The following is an 18,997-nucleotide window of genomic DNA, read 5'->3' on the forward strand; positions in this document are numbered from 1 at the left end:
TGTTAGGACCTCAGCTGAAACTGAGACAAAAGAATCTCATGTCATTTCTACTGTACAGCACAGGAAACTATATTCAATATCTTGTAATAAACCATAATGGGAAAGAATATGAAAAAGAATATATATGTAAGTGAATCACTTTGCTGTACACCACAAACTAACAACATTGTAAGACAACTATACTTCAATTAAAGAAAAACCTTTCAGGAAAAAAAATCTCATTTCAAATAATATAACATATGTGCATACTATGCTATAATGTGTAATTCTAGTCACTCGGTGATGGACATTTAAGCTACTTACAGAATGTATTACTCTAAACAATGCTGCAGTAAGTATCAAGGTACATTTGTCTCTTCACGGTTTCTGAATATGTTACTAGGAAAAATTCCAAGAAGATAATATATGAATCAAGGGTTGTGTTTCTTTCTATGCATATTTCAAAATTGCAGGGGAATAGAATAAAAGTACCCCACTTTTCTTCTATCACCATACTTCACCAAGGTTTTAAATCTTTGCCCAGAAATGTAAAATAATATCTCATTGTTATTTTAATTTATATTTTTAATTGTTAGGGCATGGATTAGTTTACAGTGGCTGCTGTAACAAATCACCACAAACTGGGGGACTTAAAACAACAACAAAAAGGGAACTCCCTGGCGGTCCAGTAGTTAGGACTCTGCCTTCCCACTGCAGGGGGTACGAGTTCGATCCCTGGTCAGGGAACTAAGATCCCGCATGCCGTGCGGCACGGTCAAAATAAATAAATAAATAAATAACAAAAAAACAAAAAAATTCTCTCACAGTTCTGGAGGACAAAAGTTCAAAAATTAGCATCATGGGGGGAAATCAATGTGTCAGCAGGGCTGCATTCTCTCCAGAGGCTCTAGGAGAGAATCTGTTTCTTGCCTCTTCCAGGTTCTGGTGACTGCTGGCATTCCTTGGCTTGTGGCCACGTTATCCCAATTTTCAAGGCTAAGACTTCGAATCTTTCTCTGCTCAGCCTTTACATTATCTTTTCCTCTGTACGTGTGTCAAACCTCCCTCTGCCTTCCTCTCGTAAGGATACATGGGATTGCATTTAGGGCCAACCTGTATTACCCAGGAAAATCTTTCCATCCCCAAATTCTGAATTTAATCACATCTGCAAAGACTGTTATTTATATACAGTAATATTCACAGGTTCCAGAGATTAAGATGTAAATATCTTTGGGGGAGCGTATCTTTTTCAGCTTGCCACAGACTATAGGATTACATGTTTACTGGTTTTTGGTATTTCATTTTCTGTGAACTGCTAATTTATGTTTTTTCTACCAGTAAATTTAGTCATTTATGTTTTTCTCCTTTGATTGTAAAAAAGAAAGTATAACCCATAGAAAAACAGATATATATTTGGCTTATTTCCCACTACCACAGAACATTTTTGTGTCATCAAATATATCAGTCTTTCCCTTTGTCACCACTTGGATTTCCTGTCATTATGAAAAAAGAAGTCTTTACCACCTATGATTAGTAAAATCACAAAATGAAGTAGTAGTTTTGTGATTTATTTTCTTGAAATATTGTATTTCTGTAAAATTTATTTTAATAATATAAGATAAAGTCTCATTTTTCTGTTAGTGTCTAGACTGCTGAACCAACACCATGTTTGCATAACTTAGCTTACCCCATATTTAGCATATGAGAAACCCCATAAATATATCTCTAAATTTTATTCTTCTCACTAAAATGTTTCTTTCTTGCTGCACCAGTACAGTAAGGTTTTTATTAAATTGGACTTACATATTTTGATATCTAGTAGAAGTCATCCTCTAACATTATTTTTTTCATAAAAGTCCATGTTACTCTCAACTAGTAATATCTCTAGATAATTTTCAGAATAATCTTATATTAAAAAAATGAAATCCTCATAGTACTTTTCCTTGGATTGCATTACATTAATGAACTTATGTTTGGAAAATGGAATTCCTCACAATGCTAATTTCCTGTCCAAAATCAAGGCATGTTATTATTAAAGGATTTTTTTTTTTTTAATTTTATTTATTTATTTATTTTTGGCCGTGTTTGGTCTTCGTTTCTGTGCATGGGCTTTCTCTAGTTGCCAGCGAGCGGGGGCCTCTCACTGTTGTGGCCTCTCCCGTTGTGGAGCACAGGCTCCGGACGCGCAGTCTCAGCGGCCATGGCTCACAGGCCCAGTTGCTCTGCGGCATGTGGGATCCTCCCCGACCAGGGCTCGAACCCGTGTCCCCTGCATCGGCAGGCGGACTCTCAACCACTGCACCACCAGGGAAGCCCTATTAAAGGATTTTTATTAAAAATCTTAGTAAAGGATTTAATGTGTCTTAAGAAACTTTAAGGCTTTATTCATATAGGTTTTACACATTTCTTATATTTATTATAGACATTTAATTTTAAGTAGCTACTGTGCTTAAAGGAAAAGATAAGGGAAAGTTACTGGCTGTCATTTACTAATTGTATAATCAACACCCTTACGGAATTCTCTTTTTGTTTTTCAGATCTTTTGGATCTTCAAAGTATACAATAATAAAATCTGAAAAAGATAATGTCTTTCTTCTTCCCAAAATTTATAGCTCTCTTTTCTACCTTTCTTATCTAATTGGATAGGCTAGGAGCAACAGTTCAATGTAAAATAATGACTGGTTAGTGGTATTTTTATCTTGCTCTTGACTATAATAGATATTTCCCTAAGGATTCACCATTAAATATGATTCTGATTTTCATATACACATATAGAACATATTTTACATTAATACACACACATTAACACAGACGTTTGTATAATGGAATGAAGTTCAAAACATACTACAGCATCTACCCAACAGACTTTGACCTCTATCAATGAGCACTGAGCAACCAGTCAAATTGTACACTACCTAGTATGCCTTACCAGTATGTACGTACTGGCTACATATCAGCTCTATGGATACATGCTACACACAGTTAAGAAAGTGTTAACTTTTTATCAGAAATGGGTATTAAATTTTATAATTATTTTAGTGTTCTACGAGATGAGTATTTTTTTTTTTTTTTTTTCGGTACGCGGGCCTCTCACTGTTGTGGCCTCTCCCGCTGCGGAGCACAGGCTCCTGACGCGCAGGCTCAGCTGCCATGGCTCACGGGCCCAGCTGCTCCGCGGCACGTGGGATCTTCCCGGACCGGGGCACGAACCTGTGTCCCCTGCATCGGCAGGCGGACTCTCAACCACTGCGCCACCAGGGAAGCCCCGAGATGAATATTTTTATTTGTAATAGTAATATAAAAAACACCTCACTCACTAGAAAAATAGTCATGATGTACTGATAGGTTACAACTGGTGGTATTTTATTTAGGAACTTGCTTCAATATGAATTAAAATTTTCTTTGGGGAATCTTCTTGTTTGTTTGTTTTTTTTCTAGTAAAATTCCAATCCAATTTTTGAAGTGTTTGGACATTCTTTTTCTCTGTGCCCTGAAGCGGTTAAAATAACATTGTAGTTAATTTTTATCTTTGACACTTAAACAGAGTTCACCTGTAATATTCTCAGAATATGTCAAATAATAGAAAACCCAATGTAAATCAGCTTAAATTACAAAGGAAACATTTTCTCTGGTTATTCAATAATCCAAAAGTAAAGCTTTAGGTGCAGCTTGATTTAGGGATTAATGTTGTAGACGGATTTCTCTCTATACAATTATCTGCCTTGCTTCTTTGCTACTGGTTTCTTCTGCAGTATGTTTTTTCCCTTGTTCTCAAATTATGGCTGCCACCGGCTCCCAAAGCGACACATTTCTCATTTACATCCAGCAGCAAAGAGAATCTTCTCAAGTAGATCTCATAGAATAGAATTCCTAGAACTTATGCATTTCATCTGCTCTGTCTTTGTTGTATATCTATCCATGTAACAGTGGCAAATGTCAAGAAATACATACACTAATATGTCCCTGGGGCTGGTGATGGGGTAGGGTCAATCCCACTCCAAGTGCTTGGCTAAGAATTGGAAGTTGAATTTCCTATTGCAAATTTAGAATAATTCTCAGGGAAATGGAGGGAGAATGGAAAAGACAAAGAGTAAATGTCTATCAATGTTACATAGTAAAGTATATATTTTATGTACATACACACATAACTATAATATGAATTTGTTATGAGTATATTCATATAAAATCCGTTGAACACCAAATTCATGTTCATCAGACTGATAAGGATGAGCTCCTGAGCAAACTGTAGGAATGATAGATCTTAGATTTCAGGTACCTAATGTGTACAGCAACCCAATATTATGGGGTAGCTTATCAGGCTCCTCAGCCCATAAGGTCCTCCTTTTCTGAAGGGTTGCCGTAGTAACTCTCCAACCAAAGTAGTCTTCTGCAGTGTTCTCCAAATACTACCTGCATTGAAAACAGCTAAAAGTGGCAAATATAGCAGAACAGCAATCACATGAAATACTATAGAGATCTTGCATATAAAACAATTTCCTTTAATTACTCCAGGGAAGGAGAGACTGATTAAATTTAGTCTTTATAAAATAAAGTGTGCATGTTACAATTTAAAGGTAACTAATTACCAGATTAGAATTGAAAAAATGCCTTGGAAAGCAATAAAGGGGAAAAGAAAAACAAACAAACATGAAAACAATCCAATAGAAGGGTAGAAAGGAACATGAGTTGGTGCAAGTCTAGTGGTTAGGAAACTCAGTCTACACACTCTGAAACGCAAGGGGTTTAATTTCAAGTTGTACATAATTGGACATAATTTCTATTTCCAGCCTCCGTTCTTCAATGGGGCTGAAAGTTAATCTCAGTACATCAAGTAAATCCCTATGCCAGCCAGTTTTCTCAGATTACCAACTAAATTCTAGCATGAGCAAATGCGTGAGAAGTGGTGATATGGACCGCCAAGGTTAATGTCAATGTGTCCCACCACCCATATAAAGTATTTAGTAGCATGGTGCTTAGCACCCAGTGAAAGTTAGCTGTTTTACCTGTCTTGACTTCTGAGGCAAGAGGGAAAATTTCACCAGTCACCTCTTTAGCAACTCTTGTGATAAGTGTGATGACAGTGGTTTGCACAGTACAGTGTTTCATGGAGGAGGATTCAAGCAGTGTTAGCTTAACATTTGGAAGTGTGGGTAAAGCAGAAAGAGGGACATTGTTACTATTTATGTGCATAGATTGTTCAAAGACATGAGATATTGATTTCAGATTTCTACTTTATTATTAATAAATATATATTATATGGTAGGTGCATATAATGGTTTTAATGTTTAAAGTACTTTCACCATATATTTCAAGACACGTTATATGTAGCAGAATCAGTCTATGGAGTTAGACAAACATATCTGAATAGTCTCACTAGTACTAGTTATGCAACTCTGGGAACACACTTCTGTGTGCCTCTATTTCTCCTGTCAAATAGTCAAAATACATTCTGTGTTAGTCCAGGTTTTCCAAGAAACAGTCAGCATAAGAGGATTTAGCATGTAAGGATTTTATTAGGGGAAAAGCTAATGAGAGGCAATGGAGAGCAAGCTGGAGAATGTTGGAAGAGCCGTCGGACCATGATACACTCTGACGTCAAGTGACGGAGAGAGAGAATGATGGCAGCATCCTAGATCACCATGCAGTTTAAGAATGCTCAGGAAGGCCTTCAGAAAGTCCTCAAGTCAAAGTCTCCAGTCAGAGGAGTTTCTCTTCTTCCAGGAACAAGCCTGTTTTAGTACCCACGCCGTGCTAACCACTGGCTAGCAAGTGCGGCCTGGGAGAAAGAGGGGCAATGGTTGCAGAGCACAGTGGCTAAGGCCCTTTAGTTTACTCAATCATTCTCCTTCTCTACAAAGTGCACTCTCCTGGTCACCACATCAACCTTGCAGGTTTATTGTGAAATTAGAAATAATGTAGGTAAATTGCCTAAGAAGGTGTGTTTGACATATAACACATACTTAATAAAGAGTTGCTATTGTCATATCTCATTTTCGAACTCATTATCATAATAACTCTGTGATATTCATAAGATATGTATTCTTTCATTTTTGCAGAACTTCTTATTAGATATTTGTATTAGTTTGCTAAGGCTGCCATTACAAAGTACCACAGACTGGGGGGCTTAAACAACAGAAATTTGCTTCCTCACAGTTCTGGAGGCTAGAAGTCTAAGATCAAAGTGTCAGCAGAGTTGGTTTCTTCTGAGGCCCATTCCCTTGGTTTGTAGGTGGCCATCTTTTCCTTGTGTCTCCACATGGTCTTCCCTCTGTATGTATGTCTGTGTCCAAATTTCTTTCTTTTAAAGAAACCAGTTATATTGGAGTTGGGTCCAGCCTAATAACCACATTTTAACTTATCTCTTTTAAGACCAAGTCTCCAAATATAGTCCCATATATTTGTATGGGACTGGGTACTGGGAGTTAGGACTTCAACATATGGATTTTGGTGGACACAATTCAGCCATAACAGTGTGGTTAGCCATATATTACAGATAAGAAAACTGAGATTAGAGGTGTCAAATAAGATGCCCTGATTACACTTGTAATGAAAAGCAGAACTGGGATCTCTGTGATTCCAATCAAAGTCCGTTCTCTTTCTATGAAAGTATGTTATGTACCTGACCCTTGTATGTGCTGGGGTCTTTCAGGTAGTGGGTAAAAAGAGAAGATGACTCAGCCTACTGGATGTGGACCCAATATCCACAAAGTAAGAGAAGCAAGCCCTTGAATTAAGCTCCACACATCTTTGGACTAGAGGTTCACAGTCAAGGGTGATTTTGTCCCCTTGAGGGATATATAGCATCTCTGGATACATTTTTGGTTGTCACACTGAGGGTGTGCTGCTGGCATCTCGTGGGTAGATGTCAGGAATGCTGCTAAATATCCTGCAGTGCACAGGAAAGCCTCCTACAACCATGAATGACCTGGCCCCAAACGTCAACAGCTGTGACGTTGAGAAGCCCTACATCAGAGTAAGGCAATTTGGTCATTAAATCAGGACTAAAGGGACGGGAAATTATATAGGCCTCTTTTGAAAAGGTAGGGTTCTGACATGACCATTTCGGGGCATGATGCATATTTCTTTCCCCAGACCAGCCTGGCTGGTATAGCCATGGTGGCAGCAGGGCAAAAATGGGAACTACATGATTCAAACTTAATTCTGGTTTTATATAAATGTCCTGTGCCTCTCACACCTGATCCTTCTAGATAAAAAGTTTGGGTGAGAGTAGGAAATGAACGGAAAAAGGGGCAACGTTATAGTTACCACAAAGGGGCACTCAGGTATTGTGGAGGCGGAGGAAGAGCAACAACCCAGCACCTAGGGTTGCACAGGGGAGGAAGGGGCATTAAGGACCCATGTATTTCAGAGCTGCCTCTGGAGACTTCCTCTCCAAGGGAAACATTCTGGTGCAGCTCCCTCAAACTCCTGCAGGAGTCTTCAGTTTAACTGACTGCTGGGTCTGCCAGCCCCAGCTAAGCAGCTCTGACCACCCTTTCCCTTAACCTTACTGAGAGATCTATCAGGAGAAGCAGGGGATGATCACACACACCCCTCTGGATGTCATTTGACTCCTAATCTCAGTCATTCCATGGGATGGACTAAGGTCATGCCACCATGCTGGTGGCATGGACAAACAAGAAAATTGGATTGACTGCACTTAGCAAACCCTCCAAAACAAGGACTAGGCTGTTTTTGTGACTGAACTGGGAACCTGAAGGCTGACCTGCTAGCATCCTCAAACTGTGTTCCCTGACTGGTGTTGGGACCACCTGACAGGCCTGCCAGTTGTAAAGATTTTCTTTCCATGGGCTCCATTTATGGTCTTGAGATTGTACTTCTTGGGTGGGAGCCATGCATTAACATGTCTCTCTCCTGAAAACACGGACTTGCACCTCCGGGTGGTAAGCTTTCAGCATCCTGGATCCTCCAACACCCCAAAGAGAAGGGCTTAACTCTGAGGCAACAACATCCATAACAGGGCCTTCAGCTTTGCCTGTTATCTCAGGGGCTGTAGGGCAAGGACATTCGGGCTGTTATCTAGGGACACATTCTAGTTGACTACCCTGCTTGCTGGGATGGGACAAGGGGAACCGGGCTCAGTGACTCTTGCCTCTTTTACAAATCTTCGATGCCCTCCCCACCTTCCCTCCTACTTTTCTAATTTCAATCCCATCCTTCACTCCTGACATCTCTCACTCTTTCGTTAACACCTCAGACACCACTCCACCCAACTGTCTTCATTGCTATGAAGGTTTATTTTTCTGTCTACTTTTATGCTCTTTATTTCAGTTGTTTCTCAGCAAGGCATGATACATATACATAGACTTGTCAGCCAACCAGAACTGAACTCATTAGTTTTTAATGTATCATGTTGCTATCAATTTGATCAAGAATATAGGATTATTGATTTATGAGCATAACTTGTGATATAAGGGCTTATATCTGAGTTTATCCTCCATCTTCTTGGAAATTATTATACTGCTCCTGATGACGATAATGAGTTTTGAAAGTTATTTACTGAGTACTAAATATGTTCTGGGTAATTTATATATAGTTTCTAATTTTTTAAGACAAGATGGAGAGATTGTGGCTAAAGGAGAAAATAAGTAAATTGCCTAAGGTCATGGAACTGGTAAGCATCGGAGCCTGCATTGTCATCAAGGGCTGTCTAAATATGAAGCTTTTGCTTTATCTGTTATATCACCCTCCCTTTGTTGGTGTGTTTAGAAAGTCACTAAGCCATAAAGGTGACTGGAAGTCACGTGTTTAAAGCCGAAACCTTGACAAATCCAGGGCACCTCTTCAAAAACGCTCATCTGAATTTTGTTGTAAGTACAAGGCCATTCCAAACTGTTTCTTCTTTTCATAAATAATCCACTTAAGGGGACTTTTAAAATTACTTCTTAACAACTTAAAGGTGAAAGTAAACATTTTTGACATGTATCATCTCACACACACTTTCTACAGAGACTGAACATTTTGGTCAATTTTTCACTCAGTGTGCAGACAGTAAGGATTGCTCGTCTGAGTTTTGCTGCCCTCTTAAATGTTCCCTTAATAGTAGGTTATGCCATCTGATGGGCAATCTGCCTTTGCACCATTTTGCTTGTCATGTTGTTTCCCTAATGTTAAGTTGCTGTGACTAGAAAAGGGCTCACGGAGGTTATGCAGCTCAGCTCAAGAGAATGCCTGTCCTTTTCTCTTTTGTTTTTCTTTTCTTGTTCTTTTTTCCTTGTTTTTATTTTTACCTTTTATTAACTTCCCATTACAGCTATGCCCTCCCTCGTCTTTCCTTACACACTCACTGGGGACAATACAACAAGAAATGAAAATATTCATTTTTTTTTTTCCTCCTAGTGTCCATTTTTTATGGCTGATTAAAACTAGCTGAAGAGAAGAGAATAAGCAGAGAGAGCACCAAAGAACTGTTTTTCTCTGTCTGGTTGTAAATATCTGTTCTGCTAAGGAACTGGAGCTACTACCACCAAAACAAAGAGTTAAGTATATTTTTTTCAGATAAAACTCTGTGTATGCATGTAAATGTGTGTACTACAGATAACATTCCCCTGTCATGTCCTCAGTAATGTCTGATTATATCTCCTGAGGTGAGGTCCACACTTTATCAGACTTTATATTTGATGATGAAATGATTATTTGTTGTTTTAGGAATACACTCTTTTTGTAGCTCTAACACAACAATCTCTCAGTTTTTCATAAGATGTGTCTCCTATGGCATAATAGTACATTTAAAATGGTCTCTTTTATTTTTGGAATTACAGGGTCACTTTTAACTTCCTGAATTGTATAGCTCAGCATAAATATCAGCAAATGGTACAAAACAAGTGGTATTTTTAATACAAGAGAAATATCTGTGTTCTGGAAAACTATACTTCCTATCTACACAGTCTATCTTGTTCAAACCATGGTCATAATTAAAATTAACTCTAAAATCTTCAAGTAGGAGAAACTGCTTTAATTTAAGCAATTCCAGGAAAAATGGACCCAGTTAACTTCCTCCTCTAAAAATAAAACCACTTAATTCTTTGTTACAACTTATTATTAGAAATTCACTTGCATTCACTCTTTAATAAAGCACCTTTCATATTTCTCCTGTTTATAGAAAAAAAAACTTCATGTACTGTGTGTGTACTTTGACACAAGTAACTTTTTCTTAAAAAACTGTCCAAAATGGTTTCTACATATTAAGTGCCACTTCATTCAGCACTATTTTTTGTAAATTGTTAGTCTCTGTAAATTACACTTTAAAAGTTACCCACTGCTCTGAAGACAGACACAACTTTATTAATGAATCAGGAAATGACTTCCAAGTATCTTTCACAATTTAGGCAGTTGGAAGTATTCTTTTCTATCCACTCCCAAGGTCTTAGAGAACACTATTTTAGAATACTACTGGACCGATTCTTCACATCTCATCTAAACAAACAAAAAATTATGTTAAGAACAGCACATTTTGAATCCAGCTTCCTTTTTTGTTCATGAAAATACATACCAAAAGTTACTTCCCTCTAATTACTCATAAGGGTGAATTTTTGTCAAATCTTCACAGAAATGTGAATAGCTTAACATTTATTTTCTATTACGGTTGACTTAGCTTTCCACATAAACATGAATGTAAATTTTTATTTCAAAGAAGGCAACTGAAAAAAGAAAACAATAGCCGGAACCACTGGGCAAATAATGTTATACTGTTAACAGTTGTTTCTAATATACACCCCTGAAACAGAACTACATTAATATTAGATAATCAACCTGTTTTCTCCCCTCAAACAAGACTTTTTTTCTTGCTAAGAAGTTATCGCTCAGGTTCTGGTTAGCTTTTTTCTTTTCTTTCTTTTTTTGAATTCTAGGAAGTTTGGTTTTTACAGAAATAAATTCTCCTAGATGGTAACACTGAGCATCTTGGCTACTTATTGAATAGTTATAAGTTCACATGAGAAAGATTTGGATTCAGATGTTTCAGCTAATGTTACAGAATTTTATTAATGCTTTGATGTGTACAGAGTTTTAGTAACGTAGAGTTTAGTAATGTTAAGCGTTTTCCCTTAAGCCTTTATGAGCTACATGTAGTTTTTTATTGGGGGGGGGGTCACCTTCTTTATCTTCTTTGTCGTCATCTGAATAATCCACTAAGTCCACCATGCTGCTATTGTTTGGGTTACCTGCTCCACTAGCATCACTAGCAGAATGGAATGAAGTAAATTCGGAGCCACCCAAAGATGTTTTGGGGGGAAGATCTACCTTGTCTTCATTTTCTTTTGCTTTTTCAGTCTCCACAGATTTATCATAATGATCTTGAAAATCACTTTCTGATGATGACATACTTGCTTTTCCTTCCTCTATATTTTCTTTAAAACTCTTCTCTTCCTTGTCCTTCAAGACACTGGCACCTCTGCAAAATATCTTACTATACTGTACAGGATACAAATTCTTCCATAGTTGATTGTTCCGGTATTTCTGTTCTTCATATTTAATCTTCAATCCTTTGAATGTCTGAACGTATTCAATTGACTCAAGTGTTTCATAAAACTCTTCAACTATATGTGCAACAAGAGACGTGATATTTTCCTCTCTTATGTATTCAAACAGCTCAACAATAGCTGAATTCAACATATTGTACTGAGTTCCATTATCCAGAAGGGCATTTACAACTGGCTTAAAAAGGTTTCCCTCGATGATGTAAAAATTACAAAGTTCATCTTTAAGGCCAATCATCCTTCTCATAAAGCGAAGAGCACACAAGACCAGGAAAGTGTGCTTTGAATTCAACAAGATCAAGACTCTTCTTAGCAAGTCTTTTCTCAAAATATAGGTTTTTATGTAATACGTGTGATGTTGCACACAAAATGTGAGCAGCTCTAAAATTAAGGCAAGCAGCTCTGCTGTTTGGTAATTATTGAAGCAATTTTTGTTGTTTTTGTCAGATCCAACTATATTATCCTCTTCACATATATCTTCTGAAGTAGCTGACAAAAGTGGTGCTGTGAAGTTATGTATACAATGTCTATAGAAGAAATTTAGAAATTCACTTCTTTTACATTTTTTATGCGTTGGCAGCATGTTGTCTGGATCAAGTAGAGCACGAAGAAGTCTCATTAAATGAACAGCACCTCCTAGCTCAAGGTCAGTATCACAGATCATTTTTTCAATTATTAAGTTAGTGAATAGTTTGCCATCTTCACTTTGCTGGGCTTCGTCCATCATAAATCTTTGGACAATGAATGGAGTATACTTCACTACATCAGCAAGTATATCAGTAGCAGCTGACCTTATTTGCAAATCATCCATGCCCATTACAATTTTAAGAGCAGGAAGAATTCCTAATTCTGTCAGTGTTGTGAATAGTGCACACTTGCTTTCAGAATGTAATAGATGAGAAAATACACAGAATTCCTTTAAAAAAAAAACCAGGTCACGCCGTTTATCATCATCTGTGGTCTTATCCCTCATCTGTGCAAAAACTTCAGCCAAATACTCGTCATCTTCCTGTAACATGTTGACTAGCTCAACCTTGTTAAACAAAATAAAACTTGTAAGATTAGAAAGAATATTGTCTTGAAACTTGGATGGTGTAGGCAAAAGGATGTCGTGAATGTACTGTACCCTGTATGTCTGATGTATTTTTTGTCGAATTTCACTGTCTGTTATTGGTATAGCTTCCCTGAAGTTTGCATTTTGGGTTAAGAATTCCCTATGCCTTTTTGGCTGAGCCAAAGCAGGGTCATATTCAAGGCATCCCACCACATCCATGATACACTCACCAGAAAACAGGATCTCAAACAGAGATGTATTGTCGAGGAATAAGATTCCTTTAATAATTTCATGCAAGTGGTATAAGCCTTCAGTATACTCTAGGTTCTCGCAAGTGTGGAACAACTGCAGTAGTTTTTGAATATAGTCCTCCCTTTCCAAGAGCAGAGCCAGGATTTCTTTATCCACAGGTGAGGTGAGACCCAAAGTAACTAAGTCAACAATCTCTCCAAGTTTACCGAGTTCGCAGTTCGGCAGGTCAGTCAGTTCACTGGTTTTTGGCGAGTCATCACCCTCTTTGGCTTCTGATTCATCCATGATGTCATGTATCATTTCGACACATGGGACTTTATTGTGAACCTGGCAAATGGCTTTCCAGACCTTATGACAAATTGCCGTGTCCTGGAAATGGATCGCTGTACCACGGTTCTCAGCCTCAAACCAAAAAATTAACGTTCCGTCTTTCTCATAGTACATGTCTGGATTTATCTTTGACTCCAAGATCAGTGAGTCATCGGACTTGGATCTAACTAGCAGACACATGGCCTGGGCCCCCTCCTCATAAGTGGATGAGATGTACCCTGTGCCTAGAATGACCCATTGTTGTTCATCTTTCAGGGTGTAGACTTTTACGTAGCGCTGGTTGCCCACCATGGTGACCTCCGGTCTCTTCACACCAGCCCTGGTCTCGGCGCTGGTCCCTGCTTCTGTTATGCCCCGACTCAACGATGGCTGGCTCTGTGGTGGCAGCGACAGTAGTTGAGGTGGCTAGTGGGGAAAATCATAATTAGAACATGGTGGATAAATAATGGCCACAGGGACCCCGGCAGCTCCTCAGTTCAATAGGGTTTCCCCGGAGTCCCACTACTCACTCACATCCCTGGAGCCCCTCCTTCCATGCTGTGATTGAAGCAGTGAGTCACTGAGCCTTCTCGCTGCTGTCTAGGAAAGCCTCTATTATGTCATGATTCTTATGATTCCCCCAGGATTCTACCCAAAAGGAACGTTCTACACTTAAGGCGAGATGCCACCAAGCCTACCAATGGAGGCTTAGGAATGCGAGCAAAGGGCACTGCTCTTTCCATAAAAGGTTTTGTCCCCGAGAAACATTTTCACTCATCAAGTGTGTGCGGATGGAGACTTAGGACCCTAGACAAAAGAAAGCTTAATCACTTATGTCCTGAGCAAGTCAACACCGAACACCGTGTGTCAAAGGAAAACACTTCCCCCCACAAGCCCTGCTCCCCCCAACTCTGACCCTCTCCCCAAAGAAGCAGGAACAAGTGTACTGTAGACCATTACCAATGATTAGAGATCTGTAGGTAGGCCTTCTCTAAAAGGCTTAGCCAATGTCGGTATCACTAACTTACCCATCCTTGGGAGAGGATATTGTTCTAAGAAGGAGCTGGCAACTCCTTTACTCTGTTCAGCTCAGGCTAAAGCTCTATCTTTCAGCACAACAGGGAAAACATTTCCTCAAATTTTCCCAATTCTATAACCACACTCTTTATTGCTAGGGAAGGAAGGAGTGGGCCAGAGGGAAACTCAGTTGAAATTAGCCAAAAGTGAGTATTGAACACCACAGATCAACTGTTTTATTTCTTTTCTTAATAATTATGGTAGTAATAGCAACGACAATAACTAAGGAATGATAACTTGACTGCTTATTATTATAAAGAAAGGTAATAATATCATTGACCAAATATAATAATTTAGCGCTTATGTTCAAGACACTGTGACAAGAACTTTTATATATTTTCTTACTTAATTTTAATAATAACCTAGTGAAATAGGAGTACTAAGTGTCCTTCAGAAAACAAACTGAGAGAAGTTAAATAAATTGTCAAAGATCATATGGCTAATAATTTGAGGAACTCTGAACACATGTCTTTCTGATTACAAAATTGGTTTTCTCAGCCATTGAAGTATGCTATCCCCTGCTTTTCTTGGCCTTCATTACACTTTATTTTACATTCCTTCCATCTGTATAATTTGTAATCAACATAAAATTATCAAGAGAAGATGAAAGTCACGCACTTCCTCCTTTAGATCCACATCTGTGTACAGCCAGTGGAAAAATAGAAGCTTGTATATGGCAATTCTGTTAAATATAATTTTAATAGTAACCAAGTTGATTTTTGATGTAGCAGCAACTTCTGCAGTTTTCTTAAAAAACAATTTTTTTCCCCAAAACATTAACCCTGTTATTGCAAAGGAGAAACTGAGAATTGGGCCGCATCAAGCACATTTGGACTTGAAGAGTCCTATTTGTAACAATCACTTCACTTTACATAGCATTGGAGATGTGCGACCATTCTCAAGTAGAGCACAGAAAAACTCTTCCGCACACCTCTCTTGCAATGTAGCCTCCAGGAGGTTACTGTACAGGAATATTCCCTGGGACAGTACAGTCAGGGCTCTTTGGGAATTGAATGCAAATGACAATCATTTCATGAGAAAATTTAAATCAGTGCCAGGATACTGCTGGTTTAGAAACATTTACAAACTATAAATAATACTTAAACATAAGAACTCATAAATGACTAATACAAAATTTGGCATGTGTGCTAGTTAAAAGCTCCCGTCTTATTTCAATAAAAGAGAATATGCAAATATATAATAACAATAATGACATGCATGCTAATGGTCCAATTTTTTTCTCTGCTGTGGTTATATTAAAGTTTCTACTAGCATCAATTATAATACTGTCAAGTGTCTGAATATGCCCTCGGTTCCATTCTGAGAGGCATTCAGCACAAATCTATGTGTTCTTGCAATTTTATCACAGGGAGTTTCCCTTAGGCCAATTAAGGTCCCTTTATCTTAATTAGGTTAACTAGAATCTCTTTACAGTCTAAAAGAGCCTCAAGTCCGAATTTCTTATTGCTATTTCTGCAGTAGATTTTTCAGTTCCTGTCTTATTTGGCTTGGGAAGTAGAACAATGCCCTTTTTTTGTTTCAGTAGTTCTACCTATTTAAGATTATTATTTTTTTGGTGTTTTGTTGTTTTACAGAGAGCAGGGTAATGTGAATACACAAATGCCATACTCTAGGAGCTGTGTAAGTCCCTTTTAAAGGCATTATTTATTTTTTATTTAATCCTCGTACAATAATGGCCTGAGGAAGGTATTATTTCTACCATATTAAAGAGGAAAAAAACTTGAAACTCCAAAACTGAATCAAACATTTGGTTCAGACCTCTGCAGTAAGTGATGATGCTAGGATTTGAAAGTAGGCCTGTATAGTTCTGACTCTCCACTTTACTGTTCCCAATATGCAATGCTTTCTCTTAGGCTATGCCTAAATTGTTACAGCAGATGTTTATAATGTGGATGAATAATGTCACCTGCCATATCAGTAAACAAAGGACGTTGTGCCATCAAGCCAGCAGCCACAGCAGCCACCCCCAACTGTGCACCCTGAGGGATTTAGGAGGGAGAAAAGCAGGATACTGGCCCTAGATAGTTAAGGTGCATATCAAAGGAATGATCTCAATGAGCCCAGACTTTCGCATCTTCCCATAAATAGAAAAGCACCAAATTCCTTAACTTGAGACATCTGGTTTTCTTTAATCAAAGGTAATCTTTTGATGTTCTGACTACTACCTGGTTTTTGTCACAAAACTCCTGTATCTCCTGGCTTCTCCCTTACCTCTTTGGAGCAGTCCCTCAGAGCTATCTGAGATGCTGCTTCCCAGGTTTAAGTCCTCAGAAAGTCCACCGAATAAAACAAAATTCTCAGCTTTTAGGTTGTTAGTTTTTTTTTTCAGTCTACAATGACAATGTGATTTTTATCCCAACTATCACTGCTATTTGATGTTTCTCCTTTTTTGGGGTGGGGGTGGGGGTGGGGGGGTGGAGGAAGGAAAATCACTGAGGCCAGTTCAAAATGAAACCAAGTGAAACCGAGTGGGGCCCTGTGAGGCTCCCAGGCACGGAGGCCTCTTTTTTTGTCCCCCATTTCTTGTAGACAAGACTCCAGCCTCCATGACCTTCCCTGAGTTCCAAGGGGCAGATTCGAACAGTTACTAATCAAGGGAGGAGCAGCCAAGAAACCACCTGAGGCAAGATTAAAGGGACCAGAGAAGCTCATCAAGATTAGGAGGCAGGACTACCAGAGACCTTGCACACACCCTAATCTTGTCAGCAACCCCACCCTTGGGAAGCACTGCTATAAAACTCCTTATCAAATCCTACTGGGTTGGGACATATAGTTTTTTGAGGCAGGAGTCTGCTGGGTCCCCCTTTGCCTGGCAAAGTAATAAAGCTGTACTTTTCTACTTTGCCCCAAACTCTGTCTCCGAGATTCGATTCGGCACAGAGAAGCTGTGCTTTTGGCATCAAAAATCAAAATGGACAGACAATCTTAAAACTCTGGATTCCTCTTCTGTTTTGGATGCCTGTCTCTGTCATGCTTCCTCCCCATGACTTTAGGGTACTAAGAAGTAGGTCTTGATGACTCCACCCTGAAAACAATTTTAGGTAAGGATCTTGTAACTCATCCACATTTTATGGCAACTAAGGGCTTAAATTTTATATTTCTCAGAGTTAGTTTAGAAGAGAATAAAGAAATGAGTCACACATTTCTTAATTTTAGTTATAGGTAACTCAAACCACATGTATACATATAGAACATTTAGATAGCTAAATATTCTATCTATAAGAGGAGAGAACATTTCATAGTGAGAAAAGCAAGGTTGTTTTTAATTTTATGAAATAACATTAAAATACAATTATTCAAATGTACCTGCTCTAAAATTTTCAACATCAAAATCATTAGTGAAAAACACACATGCTTGTTCCCTACAAGTTCTCCTTGTAACTTATTTAGTGGAGTGTTGTCCTTTTGGGCCACCATCATCTCTGATTTGGAAATCTGTAACAGTCTTCTCCCCCAGCTTCTGTCTTTTCCCCCAACTAGTATATTCTCAACACAATAGCCAGAGAGGATTCATTTAAAATATGCTGTTTCCTCCCACTCTTCTGCACCAAATCAACCTGCTTCCACCTCACTCAGAATAAAAGCCCAAGTTCTATCCATGGTTTATAAGGCCCAGTAAGACCTGGCCCCCTTGACGTATGTGAGCTCTTCACTTGGTAGTCTCTCCTTTATTCTGCCCCAGCCACACTAGCCATCTTGCGATATCTGAAGCACATCAGGCACACTCCTGCCTCAGGGCCTTTGTACCTGCCCTTTCTTCTACCTGGAACACTAATTCTCAATATCTACATGACTTATACCTTCACCTCATTCAAAAATGTATTCAAATGCTCTTTTTTTTTTTTTATAAAGTGGCAGTTTACTTATCTTTTATGTATCAGTTGGACTTCCAGGTAATCGGCCCACTGGACTCCCCACAAACTTTTTTTTTCGGCCAAGCCTCGCAGCTTGTGAGATCTTAACTCCCCAACCAGGGATTGAACTCTGGGCCCCTGCAGTGAAAGTGCCAAGTCCTAACCACAGGACTGCCAGGGAATTCCCCCAAATGCTCTTTTTTTTTCTAGTGGGACCCTCCCTAACCACCTCTTTAAAACTGCAGAGACCTCCATCTCAAGTTATCCATCCGTTTTTTTTTGATGTATCTTTTCTCCATAGCACTTAGCATCATCTGACTATTTTGTACTTCATTTATTTTGTGTTTTTATTTTTTTTTAATTTAAAAAATTTTTTTGCAACCAGACTATCAGCTGTATGAGGGCTGTGATTTATGTTTATTTTTCTTACTGTTTATTTTTCTCACTGCCTGGCACCTGCCATAAGGCATGATACACAGTAGTTTCTCAAAAATTATTTATTGAATAAATACATAAATGAATACACATTGCTTCTAGGATGACTTCCAATAATCCATTTATTTATTCCTCACTTTGTTATGTAACAATCCCTATGTACAGGCCGTATATCAAGCACTGGGGATAAAACACTGAATTTGAAATTTATTTTCAGTCCTCTTACAGAATAGATAGGTAGTTTTAACAGGAGATATTTCTAATTTACAAGATACATATGGCATTTCCCCTGCTGCCCTAATCCCATTCTTTTAGATAGTTTTGTTCTTATTGATGGTGACCAAGGAAGCAATATTCTCCTAATTAGGCTTTTAACTGCATGAAAAACTTATTTTATTGAATAAGCCACATGTTTTCCTCCATGTTCTGTCAAACATTCCTTCCCCATCTCTGGGTTAAATGTCAGGTAGAAAGTACAGCTTTTCCATCAGTAATTAGGTATTGAAAGAACCCAAATT

At 38.4% G+C, this 18,997-nt stretch overlaps 1 protein-coding gene across 1 annotated transcript; it reads right to left on the minus strand.

The window, feature by feature from the left end:
* Positions 1 to 6,804: 6,804 nt before the first annotated feature.
* On the minus strand, positions 6,805 to 13,404 carry LOC116747024 (serine/threonine-protein phosphatase 4 regulatory subunit 3B-like). The gene is made up of 4 exons (XM_032618865.1): positions 11,898 to 13,404; positions 11,094 to 11,738; positions 7,869 to 7,990; positions 6,805 to 6,942 (listed from the first exon to the last, which is right to left on the minus strand). The coding sequence occupies exons 1-4, from the start codon at positions 13,402 to 13,404 to the stop codon at positions 6,805 to 6,807; spliced, it is 2,412 nt and encodes an 803-aa protein (XP_032474756.1).
* Positions 13,405 to 18,997: the final 5,593 nt, after the last annotated feature.

Source organism: Phocoena sinus, chromosome X (assembly GCF_008692025.1).
Source record: "Phocoena sinus isolate mPhoSin1 chromosome X, mPhoSin1.pri, whole genome shotgun sequence".
In the NCBI taxonomy this organism is placed as follows: domain Eukaryota; kingdom Metazoa; phylum Chordata; class Mammalia; order Artiodactyla; family Phocoenidae; genus Phocoena; species Phocoena sinus.